At 39.0% G+C, this 26,388-nt stretch overlaps 1 protein-coding gene across 1 annotated transcript in view; it reads right to left on the bottom strand.

Annotated features, from left to right (window-relative positions):
* The window catches only part of MDFIC2 (MyoD family inhibitor domain containing 2), a 95,565-nt gene extending 70,619 nt beyond the window's left edge, over positions 1 to 24,946 (bottom strand). Inside the window, exon 1 of the mRNA XM_077450989.1 lies at positions 24,852 to 24,946. Coding sequence (XP_077307115.1) covers positions 24,852 to 24,927 — 76 coding nt within the window. The 5' untranslated portion in view covers positions 24,928 to 24,946. The remainder of the gene's footprint in view (positions 1 to 24,851) is intronic.
* Positions 24,947 to 26,388: the final 1,442 nt, after the last annotated feature.

Genomic DNA, 26,388 nt, shown 5'->3' with positions numbered 1-26,388 from the left:
AGGTGGTGCTAAAGAGCTGAAAAACCATGTAGTACGTCACTACATTCGCGTTTGTTGGCCGACAATTCCTTGCCGTGTGTATGCAAGACAAGTTTGGGCTAACGCCCTTGAGACCAAAGGTCACTGTTTTGTTGGCCAACAATCCGATCGTGTGTACGAGGCTTTATTATTTGTCCTGCTAATTACTGTCTCCAGTACAGAAAAATCCAAAATTTTTGAGTAGTCACAAGAACAGGAGGTGCGGTAACAACTATTTGAGAGGGGATATCCCATTGCTTTAGAGAGACCTCCTACTCCTTCATCGTGTATCTCTGGAACAGGTGTGTTGAGGAGCAATGTACTGTGGCAATGCACATTAAAAAGTAAAATTTGATGCATGTTGTTGCTATGCAGTAGTTTAATTTGAGTCCTTATTATGGGTTGCCTAAACCAGATCCAACACCACACACAGTAACCCTTGAATTGCTAACCAAATCATTCTGAAATACAAAAACAGGGAATTCAGTTATAGATGCCAATATGTGTAAGCCATCTTCTTGATGTTGCCTATACCATGTATTAGGCAGACAGCTGGCTTTAAAATTTTAAATATATCTTTTAATTTAACCACTTCAGCCCCGGGAAGAATTTACCCCCTTCCTGACCAGAGCACTTTTATGCGATACGGCACTGCACTGCTTTAACTGACAGTTGTGTGGTCGTGCGATGTTGCACCTAAACAAAATTTCTGTCTTTTTTCCCCCCACAAATAGAGATTTCTTTTGGTGGTATTTGATCACCTGTGCACTTTTTATTTATAAACAAAAAAGCGAAATTTTTTAAAAAAAAGCTATATTTTTTACTTTTTGCTATAATAAATATCCCCCAAAAATATATAAAAATATATAAAAATATATAAAAAAAACTAATTTCTTTCTCAGTTTAGGCCGATATGTATTCTTGTACATATTTTTGGTAAAAAAAATCACAATAAGCGTATATTGATTGGTTTGCGCAAAAGTTATAGTGTCTACAATATAGGGGATAGATTTATGGCATTTTTATTATTATTTTTTTTTTTATTAGTATTGGCAGTTATCTTCGATTTTTATCATGACTGCAACATTGTGGAGGACACATCAGACACTTTTGACACTATTTTGGGACCAGTGACATTTAGGCTGGATTCACACCTATGCAGTTTTAGCACCAGGACTGCTCAAAACATGTGCAGGCCCAGTTCAAAAAAACATTGGCAAGCAGTGTTGCCAAACATCAGTATTTTTACTGGCAGCAAGTAAGAAAACAGACAATTTTCTCCTGCCAGTAAATACCAGTAAAATTAAAAGGTTGGCAGTAAAAAATCTAGCTGTGACGCCCGGCTTGGTCCGGAGCTGGCTAAGACCATCCAAGTGCCTTCTACAGTGTGATCGGGTGGCTCTGGCAGAGGCGGTACAATGGAGCCAAGCAGAGCGGCCAGAGCCTCGTGTGTGGGTCTGCAGTATGGGAGCAAGACAGGCTGGGACCATCAGTGCTGTTTAGACTGGACTGGACTGAAGGGACCACTTGGCGTGGAGACTGTCACTATGACTCAGGAGGGGACGTGCTGTGTCAGCAAGGTGTCATCGTCATCTGTGCTGGTGCACACTGCTGTCACTGTGAGAGCCAATTTTATGTGTGTGCCGCCTATTCTAATTTCTTGCCCCCCTGAGTCCTGTCCCTACTACTTACTTATTTTATCGAAAATAAAATAAGAAATATGTTTTTTGCTTTATTACCTACCTTAAATAGTATTGCTAATTGCATAATGTATGTTTGTAGCCTTACTACTCTAATTTGCACATAAAAATGTAATTTTGTAACTTTTGGAAATGCCATTAAAAACTTGGCTATGTCAGTAAATTGTGGGTGTTGTGCCAGTAAATTTCAATCTGGCAGGTTGGCAACACTGTTGGCAAGTAGCTGTGTGACCTCACTGACAATATCTTGCTTGATTTGGAACAGGTGAATATATGAGGGGTCTTCAAAAAGTTTTTACACTTTTATAAATATATAATAGAGTTAAAAAAAAGTGCAGCAACTTTTTGAGGAACCCCTGTATATATATATATATATATATATATATATATATATATATATATATATATATATATGTATGTATGTATGTATATATATATATATATATATATATATATATATGTATATATGTGTATATATGTATATATGTATATATATATATATATATATATATATATATATATATATATATATATATATATATATATATATATATATATATATATATATATGTATATATATATATATATATATATATATATATATGTATATATATATGTATATATATATATATATATATATATATATGTGTGTGTGTAGGAGAGTGGCGGTCAGCAAAGTAAGCTACCTTTAGTGCAGTTATTTCCTGTATAGCATCAGCAATACACCTATTGAAGTTATTTATTATTATCATCTAATAAATCTGTTATAGGGGTTGCAATATGAAGTTCATTCAAAGGGAAAAAAAAAATCTTGTTTGATTTGGATAGTAGAGGACAAGGTTTAGGATCATTGCTTTCTGTTTCCCCATTAGAGAGATTCATCCTCTTCTGGACATGTGCAGGGCTGCACTTACCATTGGGCTTGACTGGGCTCAAGCTCATGGGCCCCACCCAATAGGGGGCACTGCCAAGATACATAGCCGAGTGTACTCGGCTCGGCTCCGCTCACAGTCACGCCCAGTCCCGCCCTATGATGTACATAACACAGGGACTGGGTGTGACTGTGAGTCGAGACAAGTACACTCGGCCCCGCTCAGGACTGTAAGAGGACCCGAAAGCTGCTGTAACGTCATATTCCGTGACCCATCACAGTTTGCTACGGAAGTGACGTTCCATCGCCCCCATCTTGCTACTCCCCACACTCATCCACAGTAAGGATAAACTAAGAAGGGCAAAAGTGGACATGTTTTTACACCCACCGGAGTTTTGCATTTTAAACGTATTTATAACATTAACGTTAGCATATAGTGAAATACAATACTTACAACTCCGTCTGACTACTTAGATGTTTAATTTTAAAAGCAGCGTCAGATTAGCAAATCTGTGAGATGAGCAGGGTTGCCGCTGCTTTTAAATTCAAGATCTAAGTAGTCAGACGGAGTTGTAAGTACTGTATTTCACTATATAAACTTACTTTACTGTTATAAATATGTGTAAAATGCAAAACTCCAGTGGGTGTAACAACATGTCCGCTTTACCCCTTTTTAGTGTATCCTTACTGTGGACGAGTGTGGGGTGTACAAAGATGGCGGCGACGGAACGTCACTTCTGTAGCAAACTGCGATGGGTTGCCGAATATGTCGTTACACCGCCAAAAGGACCTGAGAGCCGCCGAGATACACAGGACTCTGTATCTCGGCAGCGCCAATTTTAAACTTCGAGACTGCAATGACAAGGCTGCCAAAGACAAGGATACACTGACAAGGCTGCAATGACACTGGACAAGGCTGCAGATGGATGGACAAGGCTGCAGATGGATGGACAAGGCTGCAGATGGATGGACAAGGCTGCAGATGGATGGACAAGGCTGCAGATGGACACTGATAAGGCTGCATTGATGGGCATTTAAATGTAAGTTTTTTTCCTTAAAATTCCCTCCTAAACTTGGGGTGTGTGTTATACGCCAGTGCCTGTTATACGCCGATAAATACGGTAATGTATAGAAGGTAGGGCCCGAAAGTGACTCAAGCCCAGGGGCCCCCACCACCCTAAGTCATGCTCTGGACACGTGTAATTTGTTCTACTACAAATCAATTTAGTTATTCAGAGATTCAGATGTATCCACATCTACAAATCACATTAGTAATGAATTGCAAAAAAATCTGTCACACTCCTAATTTTTATAATTAGTAAAAGCCAAAGCCGCATGAAGTGGCAGGTCACAAGCAAGTTGCAATGCAAAGTCACACAACTTTGGGGGTCCAAGCAGTGTGAACCGAACCTTAACCACTTGCCTACAGGGCACTTTTCCCCCTTTCTGCCCAGGTCAATTTTCAGCTTTCCGCGCTGTCACATTTTGAATGACAATTGCATGGTTGTGCAACACTGTACCCAAATTAAATTGTTATTTTTTTTCAAACAGAGCTTTCTTTTGGTGGTATTTAATCCCCACTGGGTTATTTATTTTTTGATAAACAAAAAAAAAAAAAGATGGAAAATGTTAAAAAATTATTTTTTTTCATAGTTTGTTATAAAATTTTAGAACGGGTAATTTGTCTCCTTCGCTGATAGGCTGCACTGATTTGCACTGATAGGCTGCACTGATAGGCACTGATAAGGCAGTACTAATGGGCACTCATGGATGGCACTGGTGGGCACTGATGAGGCTGCACTGATAGGTGGCAATGATGGGGGTCACACGAGCAGCGCGAGCATGGGATAACGTATTAGCGAAAGATGGCTGCAATGCGGGCAGGAACTGGTTAATGTTTAAAAGCATCCGAAATACCATAACAACATAACTAATGAATCTGAATCTTCCGAAATAACTTCTGAAAACACAAATCAATTCGGAACCACAAATATACAAAACAAATCCAAATATATGAAAAGGAATCCCAAAAATAAATCATTCTAACATATGAATGAATATGATGAAACAAAATGATTGACTTAACAAATGAATCCGAAACAAAACAAATGTTTTCGCTGTGCAGATCTCTGTCCTCTACATTTGTCCTTTTCATTGCCGTCACCAGGACTAAAGGTGGGGGAAAATTCAAAATTTTGAGAAATCTTTAGATGGGAGTATTTGTCCCAGTGATAACTTTCTAAGACCCCTTTCAACACTGAAGGCGGTTTTCAGGCATTTTAGCATTCGAAATAGCGCCAGTAAAGTGCCTGAAAACTGCTTCCCATGCCGCCTGAATGTGAGAGCCCGAGTGCTTTCACACTGGGGCGGTGTGCTTGCGGGACGTTACAAAAAGTCCTGCAAGCAGCGTCCTCTTTGGGGCGGTTTGTAAGCGATGTATACAGCGTTTCTAAACTGCCCCTGCCCATTGGAATGAATGGGCAGCTCTTCAGATGTGCTTGAAAAGCACTTCAAATGCGGAAAAACAAGGGCGGTTTTAAGCCTTTCTTCAGCCGCTAGCGGGGGTTAAAATCGCCCGGCTAGCGGCTGAAAAGTGCTGCTAAAAATGACGGCTTTTCCACCAACACGGCCGCAGTGTAAAGGTAACCTTAGAAGGCATTTATCTCTCTTTAGAGTTATTTTTTCTCACTTTTTTTGTGTTTCCAGGAAGCCGAGGAAAATCTTTTAAATGGAAACAGATGGCAAAAACTTGACAGGGGTTTTATCCATTCCCTTCTCTAAACACAATTGAGTTTTGGCTCTAGATATACTCAATTTTTTTTACCACATTCTGAAAATACTAGCTGCTTTGTGTTATTCTGACCCACTGACTCCAATACCTTGGGGGGGGGGACTGATTTTCTAAAGGTATAAGAGAATGCTAACTTATCATAGAGAACATGGTGATGCTCTGTTTGCTTTGACTACTCAATCATGCATTCATGTGATTGGATAATTCAAGTTGACACAGTTCTGTTTTTTTTTTTTTTAAACTACAACAGAGTGGAAATACTCTATATTAATATACACCGACCTAGAACAATTATGCAGATCTGGATTATCAGATATAAATTAGACTCACCCACGACATACTTGCAGCAAATGGGTCATTCAATGTATTGAAGCAAGAGGGTCATCATAACAGCAAAGCAAATGGCATATTTAAATGGAAAGATCAATCATAGCAAGCTCCATGTTTTTCTTACGAAAGATTTTCTTTACATGTCAGTACCTACGGCATCCTACCTAGACCGTTGAAATTAATTTCCTGCCATCGATAAAACTGTAAGGTTGCCCCTAACTTTAAAGTCCTATTGACAGCAGCAGCAGTAAGTGATAGGTTGTAGTGCATCAATTAGTATGGATGTTCTTTTGTCTGTGTCTCATACAGGCTCCCAGGACCAGCCTGTCAGACAGCCACCTCCTCTCTTTGGGATCAAACTGTCAATGTAAGCAGGCTTTCTTTTTATTCTGAGCTAAGACACCCCCAGAGAGTGGAAGCTTTCAAAAAAGCTTCACACTAAATTACACAATACTAGCTTTAGCTGACTGAGCTGACAGACCTTTAAAGAACAATTACAAAGGTTTGTTTTGAACGACTTGTTAACTATAATGAATAATTTCTGAAAGCTGCAGAAGTGAGAGGTAACCTAGAGTTGACCTTTTTCGAGAGTAAACCCTAAGTGTTTGGATGGTATGCAGTCTACAATATGCTATGGAAAATATACAACGTGGACCTATACTTTACCCCTAGTGGGAGAAGGGACAGGTCCACTTTATAGGAGGTATCATTCCAAGGAACGGGTCTGCTTAATAGTAGGCATCATAGTAGAGGAACAGGTCCTCTTTATAGGAACACCATAGCAAAGGAACAGGTCTTCTTTAAATGAGGTACCATAGTCAGTGAGCTTGTTGGAATATTTGTCTGCTCATGGGAATATTGGCCTCCTTTATAGGAGGCACCATATTTAAAGAACAAGTATGCTTCATAGAAAACACCATAGTCAAGAAACAGGTCTGCTTTATAGAAGGTACCATAAGCAAGGAACAAGACCACTTATAGGAGTCACTTTAGTCAAGGAACTAATATAACTAATTCATATAACTAACGTCAAGAAACAAGTCTATTTTATAGAACAACAAATTGTTTCTACCCGTGGAGCTCCCCTACAACTTTTATTTGGTTGCACATGTTGAAGTCTTGGTGCACTGCCAGGGGGATATATCCTAACTTTATATATAAATGTAAGTATTTTTCTTTCTAAAGTCTCCCTGAAGGTTTTTTTTTTTATTACAAACGTTTTTATTGGGGGTAAAAGAAAAATAAGTCGATCCACAGAAACAAGTACAAGACTGCATCAGGGGGTAGCATAAAAAAAGAAATACACAACATACAAATATAGCTGGAACAGCAGCGGACCAGGCACAAAGGAGAACATACAAAAGTAATTTACGTATATAACCTAGACCGTGTGCACCAGGTGATGCTTATCAGGTTCAAGTTTGCACAAGAGAGCAATAGGCTAGTAAAACAAAAGAAAACAAAACTAAACAGTAAAATGTAACAGTGCTATAACTATTACCGCTGACTTCACAGGCAAACAGCGAATAAACCTTAGTTCTGGCTCCAAGCTGATGCTAGTCATAGGCCTGGGTCGAAGAGGTGGGAGAACAGGCCATCAGCGCGGTAATATAAGGATTCAGCAGGACCGTCTGGACCCCGCTGTATCACCTACTGGGGGTGTTCGGGAGAAGGCTCTCCCGTGGGACCGGAATATATTGGCCAGTTGGCCCATTTAGCAGTATGAATATGCATGGTGTCCATAATGGTGTGATGAACATGCTCCATTAGACGGATAGCGTCCGTCCTACCAAGGACTTGTGACCAGGAGGTTATCTGCGAGCGCCAATGTAGCGCAATCGTCCAGTGGACAGCGCAGAACAGTGTGTTGATCAACCTTTGGGTGGGACGGGGAACCCCCGTTATAGGAGCGAACAATAAACAGTGTACAGGTGATAAGTTGACCCCAGAACCCACAATGGAGGACACTGTGGCGCGAACATGATCCCACACCCCCTGGAGTCGAGGACAGCTCCAGAAAATATGGATCAGAGAGCCCGTTTCGGGGCAGCCCCGAAAGCAAAGATCGGGAACTGTGGGGTAAAATCTATGAATCCTATCCGGGGTTAAGTACCAACGGGTGTGAAGCTTCACCACAGTGTCCTTCACCGCCATTGATCTGGCACACCCATGCATATTCACGAGCATCTTACGCCACTCATCAGGCGAGAACTCTGTGTCTAGATCAGATTCCCAGAGACCCATCGCCCTGGTCTTCTCTGGCATTAGTGATTCCAGAAGATGTTTGTAAACCGTAGAGATAATACCCCTGTCTCTGGAGTGTCCATAACATAAAGATTCAAATTGAGTATTAGAGGTGGTGAGGGAGGAGCTATAATGTGTTTGAAAAAAGTGGCGAATCTGAAGATATTTGTAAAATTCCGCTCTAGGTATCTCATGTTGTGATTGAAGTTGAGAGAAGGAGGTGAAGACACCCCGTCTAACAGATAAGGCCCGTAGAGTGATCAAGGACTTATGGATCCCCCATCTAAAGGCGGCAGGAGACCCAAATGCCAGGGGGAATCTCCTATCGCCCAAAAACGATGCCATAGTGGGTCTATCGGGCCGCAGCTTAAATTTAGAACTATACAGCGACCAGAGGTAGAGGGAGCCACTCACAATATTATTAAGGGGGGCTAAGTCCCTAGGACGCAAACTCTCCTGCCATAGGACGCCCGGGAGAAAATAAGGGCGCAACAAATGAGTCTCAAATTGCAACCATGGTATACCAGCCGAAGGGGCATGCCACTGAGCCGTCTGGGCTAGTCTGGCCGCTAAATAATATAGCCATACATCTGGGAGGCCTAAGCCGCCCTGTAGAAGTGGTCGGTGTAATAGGGGCCTCCCTAGTCTGGGCCTCTTACCCTGCCAGAGAAAAGTGTTAATGTCTCGTTGTAGAGCGGTGAGGGACTGGCGCGACACATAAATAGGAAGAGCCCTGAAATAATACAGTAGTTTTGGTAAGATGGACATTTTAATAGCTACAATTCTCCCTATCAAGGGGATGCGATAGGTCGACCACAAACGCAGCCACCTCCGAACCATCGTAAAGGCCGGCGGATAGTTGGCACTATAGATTTTCGGTAAGGAAGGGGCTAGATGGACCCACAGGTATAATATGGTGCCTTTAGAAAGGGAGAATCCAAAAAAGGAGCGAAGGTTAGATATGTCTGCAGGGGTAACTCCCTGAAGGTTTTGACATTTTTATGCTAGAAACTTTTCATGTAGAATCTAAAAATAAATGTTTGAATATTTTTGAGTATTACTCTCTGCCTCTTCGTGATGCAATGGGCCATTTTGCCCAAGAAACACATCAAACGAAAGTATCCTCAATCCCCTTAAATGAATGACGATTCTTTTTTACCAACCAGGATTTTTTTTTACTCTTTCCATCTTGATTAAAGGATGTGATTGTGTGGGGGGAATATGTAAGGGAACTTCATGGATGAATGAATGAATTAAATATTTGTATAGCGCACAATGCAAACTGAATGAATGAAATACTTGTATAGCGCACAATGCAAACTGAATCGCCTCAAGGCGCTGTGGCAAGCTTTGATCATCAGCTAGAAGAGGAAGGTCTTGAGTTTGTTCCTAAAAGCCAGGTGATTTTCTTCCAGGCGGATGTTGATTGGTAGAGCATTCCATAGCTGAGGACCTTGGACAGCGAATCTCCGATCCCCCTTGGATTTATACCGGGCTTTGGGCACGACGAGGGGGTTTTTGTTGGCTGATCGAAGATGGAAACTATTTATAGACTTTTTTTGCTACATAATCCTGACTTATCAGAATGACTTTATGAGTACACCAAATACCATTTTCTTGATTTTATTATGGTTTTTCTAAAGAAATAATTAATAATAAAGATACGGTTATATGGTTAACAGGCATTGGGGTTGATTTACTAAAGCTGGAAAGTGCAAAATTTGATGCAGCTCTGCATAGAAACCAATCAGCTTCCAGTTTCTTTTTTGTCAAACCTTAATTGAACAAGCTGAAGTTAAAAGCTGACTGGCTACCATGCACAGCTGCACCGGATTTTCCAATCTCCAGTTTGTTCACTCCAAGTAGTACATACAAAGTCATTTTTTTTTTTTTGCGTTTCTTGTATTATTCTAAAGAGACCATAATCAAGGAGGCACTGTATTTAGGGATTGGGTCCACTTCATTGAAGGCACAATAGTCAAGACAGGTCTACTTTATAGATGGCACTATAGTCAAGAATTAGGTCTGCAGGTGGCATCATGATCAAGAAAAATGTTAGCTTTATAGTCAATACCGCAGTCAAGAAACAAGTCCATTTTATGGGAGGCACCTTAGTCAATGAAAAGGTCTGCTTTATAGGAAGAGCTATGGTCAAAGCATAGGTTCACTTTATAGGAGGCAGCATAGTCAAAGAATATCAAGGAATAGGCTGCCTTTATAGGAGGTACTATAGCCAAGGAACAGGTCTGTTATATAGGAGGCACAATAGTCAAGGAATAGTCGAAAACTGAAAATGTGCAGCAAAAGTGCTTTCAAGGCATATTGCTTTACATTTTCTAACTTCCTTGGTCTACCAGTACGCTTCCCTTTAACAACCTTCCCATTTGATTTATGCTAACAAAAACCATCATTAACACCTAAACAGAAAGAAAAAAAAACAGGTTACAGTGGGCTAAAAAACAGCAATCTTGGACTGTGGATGAGTGGGTGAAAGTGATATTCAGCGATGAATTACCAATCTGCATTGGGCAGGGTGACGATGCTGGAACTGTTTGGTGCTGTTCCAATGCAATGTATGAAGACAACTGCCTGAAGAAAACATGCAAATTTCCACATTCATTGATAATATGGGGTTGGATATCATGTAAAGGTACAGGGGGAGATGACAGTCATTAAATCTTCAATAAATGATGACATCGTTTTTCCAGATGTAATTTAGAACTGCAAAGTACATGGTGATTCCATAATATTTTACTCAGAATTTAGTGATTTCATATTTTTTTCTGCTTGATCTGCAAAAACAGTTGCAACTGACTACAGTTTTCTTTCTTTTTTTCTTTTTTTAAAGCGGAGTTCCACCCAAAAGGGGAATTTACGCTTTAAGCACTCTTCGCCCCATGACATGCCACATTTGGCATGTCATTTTTTTTGGGGTGGGGGGAGTGTGTACCTTATTTTTAGTAGGACTTCCTGTCCCACTTCCTCCATCCTCTTTTTGGCCGCCTAGGAAACTCTTCCTCTCACCCTAGGCGGCCCCTCGCTGCCAGCGATCTTCTGGGACACAACACAGGTCCCAGAAGAATGGCTGGCCAATAGCAGAGCACAGTGCGACTCATGCGCAGTGCGCGCCGGGCCGCGAGGCCATAAGCTGCCGCGGCTGGGTGCCCACAGTTACTATGACGGTGCTGAGGAGAGGGGGGGGAGAGGAGTGAGGCTCCGGGCGGCCGCTTCACTGGACCGTGAGACAGGGGGGTGTCTGTTTAGTCAGGAGCTATGCTTTTTTTGTAGCTGCTGACTTTTAATAAACTAAAAAACTGGTGGAACTCCGCTTTAAGTGTTTCTTAAAGCCAGAAGGTTGGAATGTTAAGTGAAAATAGTTTTGAGGTATGTCTGTATGTAGTTATTTTTTATTTTTTTTACACAAATAAACAATTGAATGAACATTTTCCAAGAGTGGTGATCCCATACTTTTTGCCAGGGGTTGTACATGCACATAAATCTAGATCACTCTTTTAGCTAATGTTCACTGTTTGATACCAGTTAAGCAACCAGGCACAAACATAATCAAGCACACAGCAATCAAAAGTCCAGACTTTATATTGTCACATACTGCAGAGTTCAGTTACTGAAAAAGTGGTACCAACCTATGTTGCCAAATTTCCACCAGTCAGTTCAATAAATATCTGCCCTGTTAGCGTTGCCCCAACAGTTTGCTGAAATGGACTGGAGTGTAAAAACTTAAAACACAACTAGTCAGCTAATTCTCATTTGTGCACCATGGCGATAATATCAGAAGAACTGGAAGAATACATGCTAATTTTGTTACACTGTAATGGCTAGCATAATCACGATGCAACTATACAGTGGTGTGAAAAAGTGTTTGCCCCCTTCCTCATTTCCTGTTCCTTTGCATGTTTGTCACACTTAAGTGTTTCGGAACATCAAACCAATTTAAACAATAGTCAAGGACAACACAAGTAAACACAAAATGCAATTTGTAAATGAAGGTGTTTATTATTAAAGGTGAAAAAAAATCCAAACCATCATGGCCCTGTGTGAAAAAGTGATTGCCCCCCTTGTTAAAACATACTATAACTGTGGTTGTCCACACCTGAGTTCAATTTCTCTAGCCACACCCAGGCCTGATTATTGCCACACCTGTTCACAATCAAGGCATCACTTAAATAGGAGCTGCTTGACACAGTAAGGTCCACCAGAAGATCCTTAAAAGCTACACATCATGCCGAGACCCAAAGAAATTCAGGAACAATTGAGAAAGAAAGTAATTGAGATCTATCAGTCTGGAAAGGGTTATAAAGCCATTTCCAAAGCTTTGGGAATCCAGCGAACCACAGTGAGAGCCATTATCCACAAATGGCGAAGACATGGAACAGTGGTGAACCTTCCCAGGAGTGGCCGGCCGCCCAAAATTACCCCAAGAGCGCAGCGACGACTCATCCAAGAGGTCACAAAAGACCCCACAACAACGTCCAAGGAACTGCAGGCCTCACTTGCCTCAGTTAAGGTCAGCGTTCATGCCTCCACCATCAGGAAAAGACTGGGCAAAAATGGCCTGCATGGCAGAGTTCCAAGGAGAAAACCACTGCTGAGCAAAAAGAACATCAAAGCTCGTCTCAGTTTCTCCACAACACATCTTGATGATCCCCAAGACTTTTGGGACAACATTCTGTGGACCGATGAGACAAAAGTGGAACTCTTTGGAAGGTGTGTGTCCAAGTATATCTGGCGTAGAAGGAACACTGCATTTCATAAAAAGAACATTATACCAACAGTAAAATATGGTGGTGGTAGTGTGATGGTCTGGGGCTGTTTTGCTGCTTCAGGACCTGGAAGACTTGCCGTGATAAAAGGAACTATGAATTCTGCTGTCTACCAAGAGATCCTGAAGGAGAATGTCCGACCATCTGTTCGTGTACTCAAGCTGAAACGAACTTGGGTTCTGCAGCAGGACAATGATCCTAAACACACCAGCAAGTCCACCACCGAATGGCTGAAGAAAAACAAAATGAAGACTTTGGAGTGGCCTAGCCAAAGTCCTGACCTGAATCCTATTGAGATGTTGTGGTATGACCTTAAAAAGGCCGTTCATGCTCGAAAACCCTCTAATGTAACTGAATTAGGACAATTCTGCAAAGATGAGTGTGCCAAAATTCCTCCAGGACGCTGTAAAAGCCTCATTGCACGTTATCGCAAACGCTTGGTTGCAGTTGTTGCTGCTAAGGGTGGCCCAACCAGTTATTAGGTTTGGGGGGCAATCACTTTTTCACACAGGGCCATGATGGTTTGGTTTTTGTTCACCTTTAATAATAAACACCTTCATTTACAAATTTCATTTTGTGTTTACTTGTGTTGTCCTTGACTATTGTTTAAATTGGTTTAATGTTCCGAAACACTTAAGTGTGACAAACATGCAAAGGAACAGGAAATGAGGAAGGGGGCAAACACTTTTTCACACCACTGTAGATGGATAAAAATACATCCTCATTGCAAACTAACACAATAAACAGGCAAGTTATGCAATGCATGTTATAAAGCTCAAACAGTCCCACTCTTGTAGCTTTACTTTAGATAAGTGCATTGTTGCTTCATATTGTCACAGATCAGCTGTTAAGCTCATCTGTTTCCTACTAGTTCTATAGACATATGGTCTGCTCCTACTTTGTTATGTGGTCCCACTGACTGATTGTCCTCTACTGACTCTTGTACGGGTCTGGCAGCCATAGAAGTTTCCACCTTTTGTCTGATTAAGAACCAATCCCTGTCCAGTCTGCCGATCAGTGACTCTATATAACCTGTGCTCAGACCAGCCATCCTTGACCCAGCAATGTTTGTACACATTACGCCCAGCCCTATACTTTTTGACTCCTTGTCCCTGGGAATGCTGCTGTGCACTCTGCTTACCTTCCCTTGAAATCTGCTTACCTGTTCCTGGAAATCCTGTACGTTGAGGCATAACCATTTCTGGAAATTGTCAGTCCCCTGGGACACCTGAATGCTGCACTATACTTAGTTCCTCAAAACCTGTTTGCAGTACTGATCCACAGCTCATCGTGTCAGTGGTTAGCTCCCCGCTGGAGCCTCTCACTCACCTAGCCTTGGCGGGTTGTAACTGGAGTAGCCATCTGGGGAAGTGAATCAGCCTACCCAACTCTACCATCAGGAGCTCTTGAGAAGACCACCTGTTCCTTAGACTCTGCTCCTCTGGTGAGTGGTCAAAAGAAGAAACATGTTATGATCATTGGAGCAAAAGCCATCGGCTGATTATATGTCAGGCTAGTGGCAGTGAGGTCTTAGGTACCAGGCTAATGATAGATGGTCTAGAACAGCTAGGAACTGTGGCTTGTTTAATGAAAGAGTGAAAATACTTGTGAACACTTTATAAAACACTTCTTTACCATTTCTAGCCACAGCCACCTCAAGAGCAGATGATTCATCTAGCACCTTCCTGGAGTCCATCTGCCCTTAGCTCAGGCATTCAGCTGAGAAATCTCCTCCTCCAGATGAAAGGAAAAAAAAATGCCCATGGGAGGCATGACATCATTTTGGTCTTTCCGATCTACAGTATTTACTAATTCTAGCAGTATAAGGATCGCAAATAGTTAATGTTGATTGAGAAAGTTTAGTTCCTCTTTAATAGGATGGTGTTACGACTACAGTAGGTGCATAATCAGTGAAAATGAAAAGATCTTTTTATGCCAGCTAAACACATGTTAATATGCAAAGGGAATCTATACCGTATTTGGTTTTACTTGGATAATGGGTAAAGGAAGCTCTACCATTCCGGTGTACTTTGCTTTTCTCTTTGTGTTTTTCATGTAAAACCCTTAACCCAGCTGGACATCAGTGAGATAAATTAGAAGGCTGACCACAAACCAAGCCCAGCATAAGTTCCAAAACACAAGCAAATCCACAAGCAATGACTCAGCGTCAACCGGAAAGCCTTCAAAGAAGAATAGAGAATCTCAAAGCAGCAAAGGAAGGCCCACTTCAGATGAATACCATTGGTTTTGAAATTAGATGTTGAACTGGTAGGCATTTGAATGCTTATGCCTATATGGTATAATGCAGGGGTCTTCAAACTACGGCCCTCCAGTTGTTCAGGAACTACAATTCCCATCATGCCTAGTCATGTCTGTGAATGTCAGAGTTTTACAATGCCTCATGGGATGTGTAGTTCCGCAACAGCTGGAGGGCGGTAGTTTGAGGATCCCTGGTATAATGTATCTTTTTGGTTTACTAGCCCTTTAAACGCTACCTAGCATTGAACCCCTTCAAATATCAGCTGCTTAAATTCTTTGAAAATCCTTAAAAGCTAAGACTATAACTTGAAAAAAAAAAGAGCAGGAGATTGACTGATGAATAAAATGAAAGTGACAAAAATAATATAATATCAAGTTGCAAGTCTTTTTAGGGCAAATGCAATTAACTTTGAATAATATTATCAAACTGATGGCTCAAAATGCATTTCTTTTTTTTTTTTTCACAATCTCAGTCTGAATTATTATACCCTCTTTTGAATAGTGCTTGTGTTAGGTACAGTACATTAAAATATTGTTTTTTAAATGGCAGGCACTTTGAAGCTGAGAATGCAATTAAAAATATGCATACAAAATGATCATCTGTATTTTGGCTAAGATATTGGTTTTAATATCCGCCACTACATGATCTAATCAAGAGAGTATGGTCGGTCAAGTTGGGAGGCATTTGTAGCATCGTCGATAAGCTAGCACTTTTGGGATTTAAAATTACTATTAAGGATGCGAGTTACAGGTTGAAGAGGATAAGTTATTATTGAAAAACAATCTCAATCTCAATACTTTAATGGGTAATTCAAATTGTTCATTTAGAGAACGACTTCAAAATTTATTAATTCCCCAATATGTTTCAGTCTGCTTTAAATCCGCACTCTTTAATAATCCTCTATTTCAACAAATTATTTCATTTCTAGTACATGAAAATTAAAGCATTCTTTAAAATAAAGATGCTTCTTTCTTGAAAAAGAATGAGTTTATTTCAGGATTTATATTGAGAGGTTTTTATATTCAGAAAAGCATGCAAGTTGTGGAGTTCATTTTTAATTGTGAACTTCACTAAAAGGGCAACAGTTTTACAAGCGTAATATAGCTAATGTGAGAAGTGAAAAACATAAAAACATTAAAACATTTTTATAGCAAGGCAGGATAAAAGTGAGAAGTTTCAATTTGAAAGTTGCCACCATCCAACATGGAGGAAAAACATCCCCAATGGACAATTTCACAGACTAAGAAGGAATTGCACAAGACCAGAAGATTATAACTCACAGGGTAAACTCATGCAAAAGAAGTTTGAAGAAAAGGGCTACCCAATGATTTAGTTGAAGAGGCATTTTTTATTACATGCTAACATGTTATCCAAAAATAACAATAAAAACAAAGATAATACAACTAAAGAGATTGGTAACACAGTAAGATTTGTATCCACCTTTAATACCAAATACAGGACCATCTCGAAAACTATCCACAAACACTACAATACTTTGAAGTTGACCAACGTTTGGCTCCCCTGTTACTCTCCAAACTACAGATAACCTTCAGAAAATCAAGCACTAGAAAAAACATTATCACCCTGAGTAAACTAGAAAAATCGAATAAAAGACCATTGTTCGATATTAGGGCATATTTTGATAACAGAACTGGTATCTTTCAATGCCGAAAAAGAGGTTGTCTTAACCTGTCAAATCATTACTCATGGATGTTCCAAGATCATCACCAACAAGGATACCTCTTTTCAGATCAGGCAATTTATCACGTGTTCAACAGATTTTGTAATCTATGTCCTGCGGTGCCCCTGCAAGCTCCTGTACGTGGGTCACACTAGACGTACTCTTTGTACGTATAATCAAATGTAGGTGATGGTGTGGGATACTGAACACAGTATCCCACGCCATTTCCTCCAGGCACACAATAAAGAATTGAGATGCCTGGAGGTACTGGCAATAGAGGCCATCCCCAAGGGAACGCTGACCGATAACGAGAGGTTTTCCATCCTTTGCAAGAGGGAGACCTTTTAGATTTATCGGCTGGGCTCTTTTTCGCCTAAGGGCCTTAATGAAGAATTAGATATTCACAGCATTATGTGATATCTTCACACATGACATCTTTTGTATTGTGCCCCTAATATAACAGAATAAATAGATCATAGTTACTTTTCAGGTGGTTAACTTTGTGAGGTGCTACCTAGATCCTGATTGCAAATCATAGAGTAGCTTGTTGAATATCATTAGTAGCTCACAGTTTTCCCATGTTGCAACCGTAAAGGCCCGTACGCATGTTCAGAAAATTGTACGAAAAATACAGTTTTCAAAACGATTGTACATGAATCTGATCATTAGTACACAGCTTTCGAGAGCCGATCAAGACAGTTCATCTGAAATTATACAATGGGACAAGCACAATTTTTTTTTTTCATATGCTACTAGATCGTATGATTTTGTATAATCAGTACAGTTTTCATCCAAAAATACAATACAAAGACAATTACAATTATATTACATCACTTCCAAATTTTTATTTTGTCATATGAGAATTTTTGGATCCTTAGTAATCTCTTCATTTAGGATATGGAGACTAGCATGCAAAAAAACCTGGACGATCATTCGTCCAATAATCTCATTATGTGTACCAGGCTTTACTGTTCTTTAATACCATTAGTAAACAATTAATCTATCCTAAATTTTCCTCGTAAAGGCTTTGGAATCCGACAAAACAGAAGGGCATTCAACACTAACAATTTAACATAGAATAATGTACGGCGTAATACATTTTTGCTTTTGCTTTAAAATTAAATCACAAAATTCAGCAACAATATCATAAAATCTTTTTTTTTTTTTCCTGTGCTCAGAATTATTATGTTAAATATTTTGCAAATACACCATCCAAGCAGAAATTTTAAAATATGTTTCTTTAAGGACTGGTAAAATATTTATATGCAGGAAGAAGACCTGCTGAGCGTACACAACATAAATATCCTGCTGTACATAAAGAAAGAAAATATTATGCATCTCCACATATGAGCTTTATTTACAGGTCAACAGGAATGCGTAAAAAAAACAAAAAAAAACCTCATTTTGATTTTCTACTATCTGAGTTCGAAGGTAAAAGCTAACAGTATGAAAATGTTAATGCTACAAACTAGACGTTATGAAAACATTTGCACTGAATGAGATCTAGGTTATGACTGAAGAAATAATAAAAGCAAAATCTATTAAAAAATCACAACATCGGCACAATGTAAAAAAAAAAAAAAAAAAAGCACAGTGATAGGAAGTATACATATGCAGAACCATGGAAAAGGATGGAGACAGCATGTTTCATATCAATTGCTGGGCCATCTCTCTTCTGAATAAAAAATAAATCGCTACTGTAAAGGGTCTTGGTTTAAAATAAAGCGCTCTTCAAATCATTAAAAAAATAAACAATTAAATAAAATTCCATGATAAAATTAAAAACAATATTTTGTTAAACCAGAATTCCATATAATCGGATAAGTGTGTGCCCAGCTAAAACGTTTTTTTTTTTAAATTTTGAATAGATTGGGGAAGTCTTAGATCCCCTCTTGGGGTTTTACTGATATTTGGGGCTCCGCTAGAGCCTTAGGGGTTGATTCATTAAAATTGGAGAGTGCAAAATCTGATGCAGCTCAGCATAGAAATCAATCAGCTTTTCTTTTGTTTTTGTCAAAGCTTAATTGAACAATCTGTAGTCAGAAGCTGATTGGCTATCATGTACAGCTGCACCAGATTTTGCACGCTCCAGTTTTAGTAAATCAACCCCTAAGGCCTCGTACACACGATATGAAAATCAGAAGGGAAAATTCATAAGACGAGCTGTCTGCGGATTTTTGGGTCATTAGCCAATTTGACTTTTTTCGGCAGACAAAAGCTGGATGTGCAGGCTATAAAATTTTTGTCGGATGTGAACTCAACATCTGATTTTCGGATGGTCAGTACAGAAATTATGACACAAAAGTTGAAAGTACAAACACGCATGATCGAAATCAAGGAACGAGCCAGAAGAGTTTGGTCTTGTAAACTAACCGTTCGTAATCTAGAATTAACATTTGTGATGCGGCAGTTGGTGAAATGTCAAAATTCTCATCTTCTTTAATGGGATAATAATGAAGCTGCTTTGCATGTAGTTATGCCAAACGTATTTTAAAAGGCATTTGTTTTGTAAGATCTGAAAATCGCGAATTAACGCTCACCAAACTTCTACTAACACAAAATTAGCAGAAGGAGCCCAAAGGATGGCGCTTGAGAAATTAACTTCCTCTTTATACTGTCATAGTACATCACTATGTTCGTGTTTGTCAAACGACAATTTGCGGATAGTTAGTATGCTAGACATAATCCTGCATGCGCATTTTGGACAAAAATCAGACGCTTGGTCGTACAACAATCAAACAGTGTGTACGAGACCTTACTATCAGGCTGACACAAATCTCACCAAACAGATTCGCTGTAATCATCTATGATATCAGCAAATCCTGAACCTGAAGGTTCTAAGCCGCCTCCAATTTATGAAAAGTTTTAGACACTTTAAGAAAAATATTTGGATAAATCGCTGTTTTTGCAGTGCTTTTACAGAGTATTTCGCCCGCTAGCGGGGTGGTTTTTACCCAAAAAACAAGGTAAAAAGTCCAGTTTTGCAGTGCTTTCAAAGCGCTTATTAAGCGCTGCCCATTCATTGCAATGGGAAGAACATTTTGGGAGAGCTATTTACATCGCTCCCATCCCGCCCTAAAGATACTGCTTGCGGGACTTCTCGTAACGTCCTGCAAGCGCACCGGTTTTTAGACGCTTTTCAGAGGCTATTTCTAGCTCTAAAGCGCCTGAAGACCGCCTCAGTGTGAAAGGGGTGTAAGCCAAGAAAGCCAAGCCCAAAAACATATAGCAAAATGCACTGCAAGTGCAGTACTAAACTCAGTACAAAACGCATGCAAAAGGCATTCAGCACACGTCAAACACATGTCAAGCACGCTTCAAACGCTCTTCAAATACATGTAAACATGCAGTAAAAAACACAGTTATGTGCAGTTTCTGGTGGAAATGTGCCCTTACCAGACTGCATACATTTTCTGTTTACTTTTGTGTACACTCAGAAAACACAAAAACAAACATATTTAAAAAAAAAAATACTTGGGATTGCATTTATAAGAAAAAAGGAGAGATTGGTTCACTGATCATATGCATCATTTTTGCCACCAGACACTTTATAAATACCATTTAACTGTTGTCTTTCACTGGATTTACGCCAACGGAAAATCCAGCTTTGAGATGTATTTTCACATTCACCAGGCATGATCACTTTGGAATTACTTTGAACAACGATGTCTTTGATCCTACTTGTTAATAATAATAACTCTGTTCTGACTTCCTGTTCTTTGTGTAGTCCTTGCACCCCGCAGTCCTGAATTCCTGCTCCCTATACCTTGTTGTCCAGTGTAATTATCTTGCTCTGAATTGTTTATAACCTGGCTCTAATAAATCTTTTTTTTTTTTTTCAGTGCTCCGATTTATGTGTACTACAGAAGAGATTATAGAGATTATACTTAGAATACGATGGCAAGGAACACATGTCAAACAGAAGTTTCAACAGCTTTTCTTGTATAACTAGAAACGTTTCCACAAAGCTATGTATGATATACCATGTGCTCTATGTGGGTCGGCCTGGTCCATACATAACCAGCCCAGCAGAACTTGGTTGCAGATTGAGGATCCTTCCCATAACCAGCCCAGCAGAACTTGGTTGCAGATTGAGGATCCTTCCTCCAGCGTCAACAACATTCAGAAAATAATAAAGAGAATATGGATGAACTATTAGGCGGAAGCTGGTTCTACAAGAGCTACTTGTTAGGTATGAACAGTTCTTTTCAAGGAAGCCAAGCATAGTGTACCACTTGGACAGGTTACACAATGGTGTCCCTTGCAGAAAAAGAGCAATCATCTTAAGGAAACACAGTAGGTGAAGATTTTTCCTGGGATTTAACACTTCAAGGCTGACAATGTACACTGTACAAAATCTGTATCTCTTGCCTCTTCTGGCATCTTGAAATATTTCCACGCAAAGATGTGGAACCACTGAGTTTCTCTATATTTATAGAAGATCTTCTAGGCAGCTTCCACTGGTACAACTCATAGCTGCATATTGTCCATGCTCTGGGGGTATGGGGGTATGCACCATGCCAACAAAAGTCGCTAAATTGCTTATCCTTCAGGGATGCCAGCTACCTTAGGGGACCTTGGAACACACCTTTTATGACACGTGGGCTTACCCAACCTCCTCAGTGTGGACAGTATCTTACATGACAAACACATTATCTTTGCATATGGCTGCCTTCTACCATTTCTAGATGAAACAATGTGCTGCCATTCTTTTATGACACCAAGGCAAACCCTCCCCCAAAGACCCACCTGTACCATTTTTTTTTTTTTTTTTACAGAAAGTCTGAAATTGTGAGACCGTGTAAAGTATTATTAACCTTGAAAACTTTTGCATACAGATTATTCCTTAAGGGTTTTCTGATTCCAGGCTAAGGCAAAGAGAGTAAATAACACAACATTTTAATCTCAAGCAGCACCATGTATGGATGACTGTGGATTTCCAATCAAAACCACAAATGTTTTACATGAAAATTTTGGTAAAAAAAAAATAATGCCTACATTATGTCTGCTGAGTAGTATTTTGTTTTAAAAACATTATTTATAGTATTTTGTTTTAAAAAATAATACCTATACCAGTGATGGTGAACCTTGGCACTCCAGATGTTTTGGAACTACATTTCCCATGATGCTCAACTACATTGCAGATGCATGAGCATCATGGGATGTAGTTCCAAAACATCTGGGGTGCCAAGGTTTGCCATCACTGGCCTATACCATGGCTGCTCAGTAGTTTTTTGTATTAAATATGATCTCCAGAAGGCAATGTAGTAAAGCTATAGGATATCAGCACTCAATACAGCACAGCACAGTGGTGTAGGGGGTAGCACTCTCACCTAGCAGTAAAAAAGGGTTGCTGGTTCAAATGCCAACCATGACGGTACCTGCCTGGACTTTGCATGTTCTCCCTGTGCCTGCGTGGGTTTTCTCCCACTCTCCAAAGACATGTTGGAAGGTCAATTGGCTTCTGTCTAAATTGGCCCTAGTATATGAATGTGAGTTAGGGACCTTAGATTGTAAGATCCTTGAGGGTAGGGACTAATGTGAATGTATATGTAAAGCTCTGCATAAATTGATGGCACTATTTAAGTACCTTAAATAATATTAACTTGTCACCCTGTTCATAGGGATAAATTTGCACTTTTATCATAGAGTCCTTATGTAAGGTCTCAATCTTAGCAGCTACTACCCATGGTTGCCAATTTCTCTGTTGAAAAATATTAGTGTTATAATTTTTCCCCTCAATGCATTTGCAGGAGATTGAAGATCCTTTGCAAAGTAAATTTTCACCACATTCTCTAAAATAATTGGAAATTCTGTTACAAGGTAACGGACAGTAGAGTACAACAGGAGCTGCTGGAGAAAAACCTGGCTGGAGACTGGCTATGGGTATGGGTAATGACTTTAAATGTCATTTTTTTTCTTTTATGAGAATATTAAATAATATTATTATTAATGATAATAATAATAATTCTAATAAGTGATTATTATTATTTTTTATTATTATTGCTATTACAGATATAAGCTATAAAGATAAGCACAGTGGTTTTGATGAAAAACTAACGATTTCTGCGTGGATAAAATCTACCAAATTGGAAACTTAGAATTTTGCTCCTTGAGGTGCATATCCTAAAATTTCTTTAAAAAGGTATTTTTTTTTAAATTTAATCAGAGAATGTGTTTTTTAGGGGGGTGTATATTATTTAGGGTGTTTAGCCTATTTCATTTAGTGTACTCTGTATTAACTTTTTTTTTTTTTTTGCAGATACTTAATATTGGTTTTAGTTTACTTTTTGTGTCCGTTTTGGGATTCTTGTGAAAAAACCCCATAAAACAATGAGGCTAATGAAGGGTGTTTTTTTACCCAAAAAAGCCCCCGGATACTTGAAAGAGGCATCTGTATGCCTCAGCAGTCAGGTGAATGCAATTGGTACCTTAAAACCATATTGAACTATCTTAATTTTGCCTTTCTATTCCATTCCAGAAAATAAAGATGTTAACCAAGAGTTAAGAAGTCAATTACTGTATGAATAAACATTTAAATATAATTTTAATATAACGTACTATCACACCCAATGTGATTCATCTACTTAAAAATCTTAACCTTCTGACCATGTGTGACCCCAGTGTTTTCGCCGCACCACTTCTTAATCACCATTACAAACTACTCACTCACGTTGACATCTCTGTCACCTCTTTTGGTGGGTCTACCTTTTGCTCATACTAAACAGTCTGCGCAATTTCAGGTTTACAGGGCTGTAAATTTGAAGACACGGAAATCCTTGTGTAGCAAACAGTCCTTTTATGTTCTACTAGGCCAAAATCAAAATGACTTCAAGCCTTTCTGCCAAACAGTGCATCAACAAATACAACTCAAAAATGGTTGATCAGCTATTTTTACGGCCTCTTTATTGCCTAATTAGGTACTTGGCCTTTAGTTGAATCAATAATTGAACTACGTAGCTAGATTACCCTACACATTTGTGAGGAGATCCAGAAAACAAGGACAAGCTCGAAAGTTCTAGAGAAACATATTGATCTCGATTTGCCTCCTGTAGATCTGTAATTCATTTTAAATAAAATACAAAATATAGGTGGATAAAAAAGCAGAATTTGCTTCTATAAGTACAAAAGTTCTGAAGTTTTGAAGACTTGTTCATTTTTTTTTTAATGTAGTTTTAACTTATCTGGATTTTTTATGAACTTATTTTGCCATTGCGTCTTGTCTACTTTTTGACTCTCCATGATTATTAAAACCAATCCACCTAAAAGTGAAATTGCCATTTTCTGCCAAGTTAATCACAGTCTTGCTCACATATCGCACATGGTTTGCGGTGATATATATTTCCAGTTCTGCCCACTTGCCAATGGTCCATACAAAGCCAGATAATACTGAGAAGAGAAAGACATTGCTTTTACACCCTTGTGCTAGGGGGGGTGGAGACAAAACTGCTGGGAAATGTTACTACTGTACTTTTTGGGAGATTTAAGACTCCAATGGTTTCTTCAATCCACCAGTGCCTACCAATGAGTAGGCCTTTAATTAGTCTTATTATTTTGCATACAAATGAATACACCAATTAAATATATTTCAAAAATTGGCTGTATTATTTTGCTATGTGTTGTGGGCGAACAGGTTCATAAATGTTTGATACTGTATGTGGATTACTGAAGTTTTTAGCTTTTATTTTTCTGATGTTTTACAATTTTTTGAGCAATGATTTTATGTATGCAGTTTTTGTTTTTCTAGTATGTTTGCGCCCTACAAACTAAACAAAAATCTCTTTTTTTTTCAAATGGTATTAATATCTATATCTTGTATATCAAGCACGCAGAAACATTATATAATGGGGGGAAAAAACCCCCCACAAACAATCTGCATATTTTTCCAACAATGTTAGCAAATTTAAATTAAACAAGTAAACAATTATTCATTTTATGATAGCTTTTTTTTACATGCCAGTTAAGAATTCTATAAACATCTTGTATTAATGCTGTTATATAAAAATCACAATTAAATATAAAAATAATATATAATCACATCAAATAAAATATGCATTGATTTAATATGCTTTAGCTCTATATATAATAAAAACACACATATATTTAAATAAAAATAAATGAATATCTCTCCAAGAGCTGTTAAATTTCAAATATTACTTAAAAAGCATGGCTTACCTTCTTTTAGCCAAGAGACCTTTTCTGGGTCCTTTTGATAAATTACTTTATTTTTGCTGCTTGTTATTTCTGACATCTGCGGGAATTGAAGTTTAATTATTATAAAAAAAAAAAAAAAAAGAAAAAAAGAAAAGGAAAATACTTTACTTATAACCTCACTTCCTTTTTTAGCTGTAAGGATAAATGAGCAAACTTTCCATCTTGGCGAGTTCCACAGTTGAAAAACCAAAACTTTTTTAAATAACCTTTTTAAATACAATTTAAAATAAGCGGACAGGGCTTCACCTGCGCTGTGTGTGGATTTCCTTGTTGTGTGTTGTTGTCCAGGCTCTCTCATACTGACAGCAGCGAATTGATCAGCATTGCACTCACTATACGGTGCCAGAATTGTCTTAATGCCAGGATCATCTAACTTACTGCCGAGGGGATTTTGCAGACAACATTAGAGGAGATGTTTAAAATCAACTCAGCACTTGCAAAGCTTCCTAAGCATAAAAACAATAACGTGAATTAACCTCTTCAGGGACACTTAGGCATTCCCTCAATACTGGTGGATATAATACAATAATATTATCAATCTGACATAATATAGGTATATACAACTAAAAGCATTTGTTTAATGGGAGTCTATAGATTTTAAAGCTATTGTTAGAAATTATATATATATATATATATATATATATATATATATATATATATATATATATATATACATATATAAATACAGTGGGTATAGAAAGAAATCACCCCCTTTAAAATAATAAAATGTTGTTGCCTTGGAGCCTGAAATGAAGACAGACACAGTTTTTGGTGTATCCAGCTGTATTTACTAGTACAGCTTATAACATTCAAGTGAAAGATATAACACCAACATGTCAGAAAAAAGCAAAATAAAAAAAAATTCAAACACAAAATCAGTGAGTTGGAAAAAGGATCACCCCCCTCATGTAAGTATTTTGTTGGACCACATTTTGCTTTATTTAAAGCCTTTAATCTGTTGGTATTTGTCTCTACTAACTTTGCACATCTAGACATTGCAATATTTGCCCACTTTTCTTTACAGAACTGCTCAAGTTCAGGTAAATTTGATGGTGACCGTTTATCAACTGCAATCTTCAAGTCATGTGCCTGTGTGCCCTTAATGGATGGGCTACCCCTGCTGGGTACCCCAGAGCTGCAAGGCAGACGTGCTAACCACTAAGCCACTGTGCTGTGCTCTGAGACCATTGTGTCCAGTCCTTTGTCCTCTGCTTGCCTTTTTTTAGCCGCCACTGAAACACAGTTCAAATCCCAGTCAGGACGTTATCCGCATCGAGTTTGCATGTTCTCACTGTGCTTGCATGGGTTCCCTCTGGGTACTCCAGCTTCCTCAACAACAGGTTGGTAGGTTAACCCCTTGCTGCCGAGCGTACACAACTGCAAGCATCATCCCGGTACCGTTTTTTAGAACCGGCGATCGGCTTTCCAGCTATAACAACCGATGTGGCTAAAAGCCGGTTGGCTGTTATGCTGGAGGAGCGGGAGGGGGGGTGTCCCG

The sequence above is a fragment of the Lithobates pipiens genome, unplaced genomic scaffold, assembly GCF_037356315.1.
Source record: "Lithobates pipiens isolate NorthernLeopardFrog02 unplaced genomic scaffold, aLitPip1_a1.2 Scaffold_23, whole genome shotgun sequence".
NCBI lineage: Eukaryota > Metazoa > Chordata > Amphibia > Anura > Ranidae > Lithobates > Lithobates pipiens.
The sequence above is the reverse complement of the archived record's forward strand: the minus strand, read 5'-3'. Positions and strand labels throughout refer to the sequence as shown.